Source organism: Manacus vitellinus, unplaced genomic scaffold (assembly GCF_001715985.3).
Source record: "Manacus vitellinus isolate BGI_N305 unplaced genomic scaffold, ASM171598v3 scaffold_13_pilon, whole genome shotgun sequence".
Taxonomy (NCBI): Eukaryota; Metazoa; Chordata; class Aves; order Passeriformes; family Pipridae; genus Manacus; species Manacus vitellinus.
Genome location: NW_021938999.1, coordinates 15,878,127 through 15,890,497, shown reverse-complemented (window position 1 = coordinate 15,890,497; position 12,371 = coordinate 15,878,127). Strand labels below are relative to the sequence as shown.

The 12,371-nt window shown below is 37.7% G+C and overlaps 1 protein-coding gene across 1 annotated transcript in view; it reads left to right on the top strand.

The window, feature by feature from the left end:
- The window catches only part of SEMA3D (semaphorin 3D), a 122,041-nt gene that overhangs the window by 42,417 nt on the left and 67,253 nt on the right, over window positions 1-12,371 (top strand). Inside the window, exon 3 of the mRNA XM_018068115.2 lies at window positions 469-629. Coding sequence (XP_017923604.1) covers window positions 469-629 — 161 coding nt within the window. The remainder of the gene's footprint in view (window positions 1-468; window positions 630-12,371) is intronic.

Genomic DNA, 12,371 nt, shown 5'->3' with positions numbered 1-12,371 from the left:
TTGTAACTATTCTTGGCTAGCATTGACCTTCTTTGCTGCTTCATATCTGAAGGGCCAAATATTGTGAGATATTAATCCTTAATCATGTGTATCCCTGAGTATTATGATATAAACATACATTGGTTTTCTTAGAATGAAGGAAAGAGATAACACACATTTTGCAAAGATTTGTCTTTTTTTATTTCTAATTTTTGTTGAATTTCTGATTCCTTTATGCCATAGAGAAAATGCGTTAAGAAAATTTTATACAGAAAAATATTTTCTGAAAGTAAATATTACCCAATTTGGAAGTGGAAAAAAAAACCAAAACAAAGCAATCCAAAATTAACAGGAATTGTATTATGACTCTGGAAAGACTGCAGTTATCTCACTGGTATACTCTATGCTGGTTGCATATATTTATAAAAGATATAGATGAGCCATATATAAAAATTTTGATTATAAAGGTTTTCTTCATTTTACCCACAGACTTGCTGCTTTCAAACAGCTGCATCCCATTCCTGGGATCTACAGAGGGGCTTGATTTTCGAACCCTGCTGCTAGATGAGGAGAGGGGCCGGCTGCTAATTGGGGCTAAAGACCACATCTTCCAGCTCAACTTGGTTGATTTAAACAAAAACGTGAAAAAGGTCAGTGTATTTTCTGCAGTTTATCTCCTAAGTTAAATTTTGTTAAATCTTTTTATTTATTTATTTATTTGTGGTAAATGCAGATTCATTGTGCACTGCAGTCTACAAGGATTTGATAATCTCACCTCCCATAGTTATACAGATTATCTTCGTTCAGTTGAATTTCTCATGCTATATGATCTGTGCAACTGATGCCCTGCAAGAGATCAGCGACCTGGAAGAGTCCTGCAGTGCATGAAAATAGCATCAAAATATCAGCAAACAGGAAAAATACAGCTCAGAGTGTTCACCTCTCAATTTCTCTGGTCATGGTTACCCTATAGGATTAAAAGCATTTGAAAGGAAATAACTGAAGACAGCTCTTTCATTGCTTCCTGGCATCACTGGGATTACTTTACTGTAATATTGAACAGAGTGCAGGCAATTTGGATGGTTTAAATTATAGTAAAATGTAAGTGGCAATTTTAATATTAATATTTGTGTTAATACCTAAAATTACCAGTGATAGGAGAAGCTTCCACTGGGATCTACTGTACTCCCTTGCCCATGCCCTGTGACAATGTGTTAACTCCAGATAGTATGATGGCAATTTAGGCTTCAATATTTCTAGCGGACACATTGAACTGGAGCTTTTTGAAAAGCACTCATATCACAATTGACTGCTATGAGTAAAAACCAGATGCTTGCACAGGAACACATGAAAACTGGTTTTCTGCTTCTTCCAGATATGAAGAAAATGTAAATTCTCAGCTGTGTTTGATATTTTCTTTAAGCACCAGAAGGGGGTTTTAAGTTACTGTGTTCTCCTGTCAGCTCTGAAGGGGTAACTGACCCTGAATTAATGTGACTGCAGGCAGGGCTGAACAGGTGTAATAAGAGACTATTTTGCCCACATATTTGAGCACAACACTTGCTGTCGTTGTATAGAAGAGATACAGTACCAGGCTGAATATCTTATTTCTTATCTTGACTTCTGCAGTGCCGGACATGCTAGTTTTGTTAAAACTCAGATTCTGAGTATTTCAGGAAGTTTCTTCCCTGGGATGCTTTATCAAATACTTACCTTGCTTCTGTCATCTCAGTAGTTGACTTAAAACCCACCACCTCAGGATATTGCATTAATAAGAGCACTGTTAATTATAATTGCAGATTTTCAGGCTACAAATTGATTTCTGGTGTAGGCTTTCTGTAGAAAACAAATTCTGTTTGTGTAAAAAGCAGATTTCTGTTTCTGTGGGATGCTGTTTGCCTCCTGAGAGATGCTGAGTGCTGTCACTTCCCATTATGTTCAATGGGGCTTTATGAGTCCAGACCTTGCTGGAGGTGGTGGCACCCTGCGAGTGTCACCCCTCTATCCAAGCTGGTGACATTTTGCCTTCAGCCAAACCACCACTGATCGTTGTGGACGTTGTGCTTTCCAAGAAGAGTGAGGCACAGATGGAGCCAGGAGAACTAACGTGCAATCAGTCAGTGCCATTTGGTATAGATGTTGTAGCACAAAGACTCACTTCGTACAGGAAGGAAAATTTGCATTTGGTAAGCTGAATAGAGAATGTGTGCCCTGTGGTAACCTGAAAGCAGGGAATAAAATTCCTAACCACTTGCATATCTGGACTAAAGGAATGATTGTGTGCACATTAAAATATTTCTTAGTTTAACCATTCAGGTAATATTTAACTTTTCACAAAAAAAAAACCCAACAAACAAAACTGGGGAAAAACATATTTAAATAGGTAAAACTGACTGAGAAGCCCTGCAAAGCATGCTGATGGGCTAATTTTGAAGATTTGCATTTACCAACTTTACAAAATTATCTTCTTGCATAAATGCTCAGGTAACACAAGGCAATATCACATAAGTGCTTCTCTTTGATTCCTCTGTGCTTGGTTGGTAGAATCTTGCTAGTGGAGGGAAGGGATGAGATGAAGGAAGTTGCGTGAGAAGCCGTGTATAAATCTCAGTCCCTGCTGAGGTTTCAATGCTAAAGGATACTCTCCAGTAGCAGCAAAGTGTTAGAAAGTAGCATTTGCCTGTGCTGTGTTTAGACTGACCGTGGTTTGGGTTGGCTCTGGGCCAGGCGGCTCCCTTCCAGGCTTTCCCAGTGTGAGGAAACCACACATGTTGGGACTACAAGGGTCTGAAGTGTGTCCTTTGTACTCCTCTGGAGTAAGAGTCGTCTGGAAAAAATAATCTGCTTACACACAGCCACTAAAATGAGTAGTAATTGATTAGAATATTAAGTTTCTGCCTATAAATGATGTGTTTATTAATGACTTTGAGGAAGGAGGGTTAAAAGCAAGTTGAGGAGGCGAGAGAAGTGTAACAGCTTTGAGACTAGAATGCAAGATTATGCACAGTTTGGGGTTTTCTTTCTTTAAAACAAAGCTGAATGTGAACTTTAAAAATACTCTATGCTGGGTAGATTCAGCTTGCTTTAATAAAGCTCTCAATTTCAGATATTTGTTTTATTAGGAGCAACTGATACCTCCAAAAGCCAAGTCAGGATCCCCCAACAATTTATTCTCATATGTGGATATAATTACTTGGCAAGATTATATTGTAGAGTCTAATGCTCTATATTAAGACATTTCTGGAATACTATTCAAAGAAGCATCCAAAGCATTGTATCCTGCTCCCTTCTCTAATGTATACATATATATAATTTAATAGCTTCCTTTTTACAACCTATTTATTTACATAAATTGGTTAATTTGACTTACATATATTAAGTTACAGCTTTATTTCCTGGTGTATTTTTCCTGATGAAATAAATCAATATTTCTGCTGGAGTCCCAGTTTCTTAAATCATTGTAGTTTTTATTCAATTTATTGTGTAATAGGTTGAAAACTTCCTTAGCTGGAAGCTTGAAAAAAATATATCCAGTTTCCAGTGCTTGCAAATCTAATTATAAAACAACAGTAAGTACAACAGTGTAATAAGTAAGTCCTCCAGAATGACAAATGAATGCAGAAAACTAAAATGATTATAGTCAATAAATATCTAAACTTTAACAACAGAGAATCATCTTTCTGTAGCAGGGATATAATTTCTGTGAAGTTGTCCTGTATAGAAGCCTTTAGCTCATATTGCAGGAGGCACATTATCAACTGCCATAGTCTTTTTTTGAAACATCCTTATGTGCCTGACAAGTGCTGCAAGCTTTTTGTAAACTGGAAGATTTGTGGTTCCTTCCTATGAGTAAAATAAAGATGTTCAGCAAAACAAAGCAGACCTACTGAAGATCTTTATGCCATAACCAGTGGAAGTGCAGTGTAAACCAGATATTTAATAGCATGAGAGGCTGGAAAGCTGGACAAGAAATTCTATAGGAACCCTAAGCTCTGGGATCCTGCTGGAAACATTACTTCAGTACATAGCATTTTCCTGTGAGTTTGCTTAAAGCCTTTGTTATTTTACTCCCTAAACTAAATAAATACTAAACACAAAATGTTGTCAGCTGGGTAAACACAAAGTAGCTGCAAAGCAACGGTGCCCCTTCCTGTGGGTCTGCTGGCTAACAGTGCACGTGGGGTTACATGTCAGCGCTATTATCACGGTGTAATCCACAGCGAGACCCGCCCAGCTCTGCAGGAATAGGAATGCTATCAAGGGCTGACAAGCTTTTGAAAAGCTGCCAACCTGCAGGAGCTGTCAGTGCTAGAAGACACAGCCACATGTGGGCCAAATAGATAAACACGTCAGATCCCCAATAGCAGCTTTGGAACAAGTTGTTTTCATCTGTCCCAGTGTGCACTGGCTCAGGGTCACAAATTATCATCCCTTGGAGCATCCTCAGTTTATAGTCGCTACTATATTTTGGTATTCCCAGGTGCAGCTGTCTTGTGACATCCTTGAATGCCCTCTTGTATTGTTTATTATCTGTATTTCATGGGAAAATATACATATGCATAAATATATGTTTATCAGCTGGGTAAATGCTTATGAAATAGTTTCACATACACTTTTTTTTTATAACTCTAGTGCTTGCCAAGAGTTCAAGTGGGCTTATATGTCAGCACTATTATCATTGTGCAATATTTGCGGTGTGACCCACCCATCTTTGCAGAAAGGGGAACATACATGCAAATACATATGCATATTTATGTAAAATAGCACCCTCAGGATACGGGAGCAGAATTTTACATTCATAGCTCTGAGAAATGTTCTGTCAGTTTTTATAAGCATGGTCTCCATTAAGAATGAACCCAGTGGGAATTTAGCCAGTAGTGAAGGGAGGCTTTGGTTCTTCCCATCAGAGTCCAGGATGTTTATTGCAGCCTTGAATCACAGTAATACCAAGATTGGTCCTTCCTAAGCAAATATGTGCTGTTCATTCTATAAGTCAAAGAAATTTAGCTTTCTGGCTGTCAGTAAAAGCTGTAGACAGTCTGAGAGTGAAGCTTTCTTGACCTGTCAGAAGAAAAAGCTTGCAAGAAACATCACTGAAAGCCAAAGAGTCACATGGAAACCACTGGAGATACCTAAATTTCAGAAGCTGGGGGCGTGAGGACTGAGAAAGTCTAGAATAAACCTAGTGGAACTGCAGGAGGAATGTCATGAGTTTGATCCTCCACACATAGGGAATTAGTTCCCATCAGTAAATCCATACTGGAGACCCTGCTTTTGAAATACATTGAACTTATCTGGATGTTGCAGTTTATAGGTTACTTGTTTCCACCTGTTTTGCAGTATTTCCCTTCCTCCCAAGATTAATAGACATTGAAACCATCTTATCTATCATCTCCAATAAAACAAGACTGGTTTTACTGGATATCCATGAATTTTGGTGTCCAGTTCCCAAAGCTGGTCAGTGTGGGCACTAAAAGAAGAGTGCAAGAAAAAACTGTAACGGTGCTTCAAGTTAAGGACTTCCAGAGGCAAGAGTGATAACTTTGTGCTTGCTAGCACTTAGAGGCTCTTACCACTGAGATATTTACTCTTGTTTGGAACCTCTGGAAACCTTTTGGAGTGCATGAAATTGTTTAACAGACTTAAATTTAGGCACCTGTGTAGACCAGGTGAAAGATTTTACACAGTGTTTACAGAAACAAAACAACAGGTGGGGCAAGACGTGAAGAAAGCAGTATGAAACCAGAATAACAGCAGTCTTAGGTGGAAGAGAGTGTCTCTGTTATTTCCTTTTGCATTGTTTCTATAAATTATGTTTCCATAAACATCCGCTGTCATTTTTATATTTTAGCTGTGTGTTTAGCTATAAAGAATGGCCAATATCCTGCTCTCTGAAAATATTTGCTCATATTAGTCTTTAGTTTTTTCAAAGGTAGGGTTTGTCTTTAGTCTGAAGTGATAAACATGTCAGGAGCAACGTCTTTTGCCCTAAAAGTCCTGGAGTACGGTTTCCTTCTAGGAGAAACAGACAGTAGTCAGAAGTCTGTTGTGGTTACACCGTGGAAAAAGAAGTGTAGAAGAACTGAAGCCTTCCATGATTTAATCCAGTGTAAATGAGATCAGCATCTGGTCCATTCTCTTTAAGTTTTCCCATGTGCTCATAACTTCCATATGAAAATGCACTTTTCAGAAAATCCTTAAGGGCTGAAAGCATTGTCTGCTACTTGAGTTGTGCTGGAGATCGGAATTTAAGAGGAGAACCAGGGCATGTGATGTTTCTTTGTCTCAGACAAATAGAATATTAAACCCCATTTGGTTCCAATATGAGGTTTCATTCTTAAGAGCCACCTGCCAAATTTAAGCTATCGAAGGTTTGTGAATGTGTCATCCAAATACACAACTTTTATTTCCTTCTGACTTCCAGTGCATTTTACTCAGTTTGACACATAATGAAAATAAAGATTGCCATACATTGACACTGGCATTCCTGCTGTGTTGTAAATCACTTTGAAACAAACTTCATATTCTCTCTCCCCCCTTTCAGTGTCGTATCAAATTATATCTTTCAGAGATCCAGTTTTCTGTTACTATGAAATAATTGGAGTTGGAAATTCTGGTCAGGTATTTTCCTGGATGTGTATTGAAGGTATGGCAAATAGTACCACAGGTGAAGGTCTATGGCAGATATAAACAAGATCTGAGGATACATTCCTGGCTTTTAGGGATCTCTTAAGTATTTCTGAGAGTTAGCTAAACCTTGATGAAACTTCTAAAAAGCAGACAGCCTGGTCAGTTTGAAAATCTAGGGAGAAATTCAGACGAGGAACTTAGATGTATTAGCTTCCTTTGTTGATGACTTTAAAATACTGAACTCCAGTATACAGCAAGTACAGTGGGAGCCACTTACAAGAACTGCTTGAGGTAGCCTTCCTCTGAGGATTTGTATATGAGAACTATCTGTCCAGTTCCCCAAGCTGTGGACTTCCCATACTACACATATGAATGCAGGAGGTATTTAGAGAGCAAATAGTATACAAATATGGTGTGCTAAAATCAGCTTATTTCCTTGTTATTTAGTTTAGTTGGTCAGAGCATGGTGCTAATAATGCCAAGGTTGTGGGTTCGATCCCTGTACAGGCCATTCACTTAAGAGCTGGACTCGATGATCCTTGTGGGTCCCTTCCAACTCAGAATATTCCATAATTCTGTGATAATTTAAACACTCTTTGTTTTCAACAAAATAATACTAAAAATGCATTAAATTCTTTCCAGTGTTTGCTGAGAAATTCAATAAGATTGTAGTGCTTGCAGTAATTTTCAGTGAAGTGACCTTGGGTCAGTATACAGCAGTGGCAAATGTCCCAGTTCTCAGGATGCAATCCATGAACACCCACTCTTATGGCACTGGGGCAGGACATTCATGATATTGTCTTATGGAGCAGGGTGACATACTTATTGGATCACTGTCGTATGTTTTCTCAGTGCTCCTTGATCTTACTGTTTATCTTTGCTTTTAATTTTTGAGCTATGAATTACAAAGTTCATCAGAAAATTTAAAAAAAAAAAAAAAGAAAAAAAAAAGGCGAGTCACATTATTGTCATTTTACTGGTGGGAAAATTGAGACCTGGCTGTCACATATAGTAAGGCAACAGCAAAACTGGGATTAGACTGTCTCCTGGTTTACTTTAGTGTGTTTGGATCATGTTGCCCTCTTTACTGTACCCATTTTATGGTCACATTGAGCTAAGTTATGAATCCTTTTTCTTTTTTTTACACGGGGGAGTAGTTTTTCATGGAGAAGAGTTTCTCAGGGGGAGTATATTGCAACTGGGACTCTCACGGGGAATTTACTCTTACCAACAAGCCTGAGCTTCTGAATTATGGTGTTCATGCTTCACAGAGCCTAATTAAGACATTTTGACACCCAGAAAGCTGTAACTTTACTGCATACCTTCCCTCAAGCATCAATGTGATGAATATCTAGTACATAGAATAAAACAAGGGAAGAAAGCAGGCCTTCTCCTGTTGTGTCAAGCAGCTGCTTAAAGTCAGTGTATTTTCGTCTAAGTGCTTCTACCACCTCTTACTCCTTTTAAATGGGAAGGAAACAATCCCTTTCTTCACAGGCCCCAAGTTCAGTGTGTGAGTGTTACGAGACATGCCGATCAGCTGATGTCCTTCACTCCTGATACAGACACATCCTGCTGGTGCTACATGCACCACTAAGAGAGTACTTTGGGGTTTCTCCTACCAGAGACTGCACTGATAGAGAAGTGCTGAAGCACGTGTGCGGCATTAAGCACATGAGAGGCTCCAGTGAAACCCCCAGGACTGCTGGAAGCTGTCAGCCTCAATGAGACACTCAAGTGCTTGCTGCTGGCATGAGCGTGACTATCTTGGGGACCTGAAACTGGAAGGACTCACATTGGCCAATTGGTCTCACTCTCTGCTATCAGCAGCAGCTACCTCATGTAGCAGTTATTCCTTTCATAACCTGGTTCAAATCCGGTATAAGTGGCCTTGTGGGATACTTCATACAACTTCTTTAGGAATGTTGTTGCTGTGTACCAGAACCTTGTTACTCTGATGTTTCAGGTTTAATATTTGTTAAAATCTGCAATCCATAATATATATTTATTTATGAGCAGTTTTTACCCATTTCCTCTGGCTGTTTATAGTTTTGGTCTTCAGAGTCCTTTGATTCTTCCTGCACAATTTTATTTCATTTATATTAGTGATGATGCTTCCCAACTTTGTGTCACCTGCATGCGTTGTTGCAAGAGTGCTGGTAAAGGTAGGGTGCACAAAATAGGATGAGCTCTGACACTATTTCTTGAGGACTTTGAGTAACTTTCTACTTCAGGTTCTTTACTTATCAGGCCAATTTTTTTTCTTTTAATAATACCTATTTTACCAGCTGAGCTAATCAGTTTCCGTGTGGCAATTTAGTAAATGCTTAAGTGGAGCCTTGATGAAGAGGAGCTCCATCAGGTAATTACATTACCTTAATGTAATTCAGCTAGGTACAATATTAGAGTGGAATAATGTTTCCTTACCAGGTTATATTGTCTTCTGTAGCACAGTCCATTTTCATCAGAAACATATGTCATTCCTTCCCTAACTAAAAATTTGTTTTGAATCCTTACAAACAGATGAAATAAGACCAATGAGTTTTTTAATTGCTTAGATAGCTTGTTATCCTCGTCTTTTATATTGTGACAATATATAACATTTTCCACTTGTTTTGTAAAGTCCTGCATCATCCTAGATTTAGTAGCTTAATTCGAAGTGATTCTTGAAAAAGCTATACTTTCACCCAACATTTTCTTTGGAATCACTGTTTTATTTTTGAGGCATCACTTCTCCTAAGAACTTAGAGTCTTAAGTGTTAGTCTAGGATCAAAATTGGATAGAGAAAGATGGATACACAAAAATGAGGAAAATACTCACTTGTAAGCAGTATTGTTAATTTTTGACAGATGGCAGCTGAAACGAAGGTGAATCCAGATATACTTTATATATATATATATATATATATATATATAAAACTATATACATATAGCTTCCACATATGAATTTATGTCTATAAATAATACTTTTTTAAATATGAACTTTTTCCTTTTAATTCCTTTGTTACAGTAAAAATGCATGTTTGGAGGAAGGAAAAATGTTACTTTTAGAAATTCTCTGCTCCTGATCTGGAAAGGACCTTTGTGGTTTTAAATGTTTTGTTTTAATCAGAAATCAATTTCCAGCTACCCTTTAAAGTGATACCTTATCTGTCCTATACTTATGTACTGCTTAATTTTTTACTCCTGGGAGGTTTTCTGTCACTCTGCTAGCAAAGAACTTATTAACTTACATTTATTAGGAGAATTTAATTTCTTTCCTGTTGATAAATTTAAGAAAATATTTGAAGAATGATTTAAAGGTAATGGTAAGCTTTTGGATTTTTTTTTTTTAATTGGGCTATAGAAGATAAAATCAGGAAATCATGACAGTAGCCAACCTTTGGATTTTGATATGGATATTTTACAAGGAAAATAAACTAAAGATTAAGAGAAGAAAATAACCCTGTTTTAGTATATAGTTCATGTATTTCAACTAGTTGCATTCTTGATTTAAATTTAGTAACTTCACTTAGCTATTCTAAGATTTCTCCAAACATTTCAGATACAGATGCAACTATAAAATATATTAAATATATAATTTTTACTGTTTGAAACACAAAATTATTATAATTTTACATATTAATATTGTTTTCACCATTATTATGTAGTGTTTAATTATCTGGGGTTTTTTTTCCATTCTTTGAGGTTTTTACTTTTTGAGGAATTTAGAAAAAAAGAATTTGTTAAATAATATGCTGCCATTGTAAATTCAGCATGTAAACAGAAAAAAACTATGAAAAAAAATTACCAGTTTCAAAGCTTTAAGCATCTACAAGCTCAATGATTTTAAACAAAAAAGAAACTCCTGGAGCATCTAGTCTTTCATTTTTGCATATTGTGAAACTAAATAACTCATCTGAATAAAATATAACTAAAACTTAATTTCTCCCCCTACAAAAAAGTCAGATGTATAATGTTACTTGTGTCAGTGTTTGAGGGAACCAGACCTGGGGTAGTGTTATACAACATGTCCTGTGATAAAAAATGAAGTTTATGTTTTCTTGCTCAGCACATTAACTCATTATTTATTATGCAATTTTCTTGATCTATTACAATTTAGAACTGACAGTTTCTGGGAACCTCTCATTTCTCATGCAGAAAGCAAATACATATCACTTTTACTCCCCCATATATAATTGCGAATTGATTTTAAAGTTGGATCACTTAGCTTCACTTTTCATTGTCTAATGTGTGGTGCTAAATGCTGAGGCTGTTGAATAACTAGAGAGTAAAACAATTGATTTTTTTAAATGATAATTGACTGTGGTCAATTATCATAGAACTGGGAGTGTGTATATTTCAGTCTGGTACCACAAACACTAATTCCCATGAAGGAATCTGGAGAAGAATTGAGGGCAAGTCAAGTCCATTAATACTTCTGATGCCTTGTGTTGGTTTTGGACAAACCAACCGGAGAAACAGAACTCCAAATAAGCCACTCTCCTTTTATTTCAATCTCTCCCCACCCCCTCCAATGATGAAGGGACAATAGGGAGACATATAAGTAAAAAATAACAATTTACTAAAGGAAACAGCAGTAACTACAAAGATACAAAGGAAAATGATTTTAAACCCACAAAGCCAGAAATTGTTTTCTAGTCCACAACCCTCAGGCCAAAACCAAAACCAAAATGGCAACTGCCAGGTGGTTTCCCCAGGCAAATAGCTGAGGGGCTTCTCCCACTGTCCTGGAAAAAAAACAAAGGAAAAGGATGCTCCACAGGAAGAAGGCAGGCAGCAGCTGCTCTCTCCCTCTTCTTGTAAAAGAATAGTCAATCAGCAGCAGTAACCAGCGGGGGCTAGAGACAGCTCCTGAGGCAGCAATAGCAGCAGTCTGTCCCAGTAAGGAATGGCAGTAGCAACAGTTCCCACTGGCTTGTGTGGCATTTGAGCTGGGCATTTTCAAAAGTCTACTGAGGGAGACCTTGTCTACCTAATTGGATAACTATCTTTGGCCGAAAATCTCTGAAACCCCTCAAAGGCTTCGGGGCTTCTCTGTTACTGATTCAAGGATCTTGGCAGAATTCAGCATAAAGTTACAAGAGACCTGAGGATCAGATATCAGCTCAGACAGGTCTCCTTGTCCAAATGTGTTTGGAGATCCGTGATCTTGTATTCCTCTAGCTGCTCCTTTTCATCAGCTTTTCTTCACTGGTACCTCTTAAATTTGCCAGTTACAAGTGAGACTCATCCCACTCTGCCCATGCAGAGCCCAGATGATCTCACTGGAGCTACTTTCAGCTCTTCCCGATGGCTTTGCAATGCTTCCAGTACTTTCCTCTAGCAGTGCACTGTACTTTCTGGCTTTGTGCATTGTGTCATTCAGGCACACTGGCACAGCTGATTTCAGGTTGTGTTTTCCTACCTGGATGCTATCCCGACATTCTGAGAAAATGCTCTGGGAAAGTAAATTTCTGCTCCAGTACTGAAATGCTCTTATACTGTCTTATCTCTGACTTTACATAAATATTGCTGTAAAGGGTTAAGGTTTAAGTAACTTAAAATACATTATCTTTACTAAGAGCTTCTTATCAGAAAGGTAACTAAATTCACTTGAGAGGAAATTAATTTCCTTGCGGAAAGCCAATACATTCATTTTCACTGGGAAAAAAAGAGAAAGTGCAATCAAAAGACTCTTTCCAGATTGAGAGAAACAGGACAGTGATAAAGGTATTTGACACAGGGCACTCATGTTTTGCTTTCCTTACCCGTGTGGGACT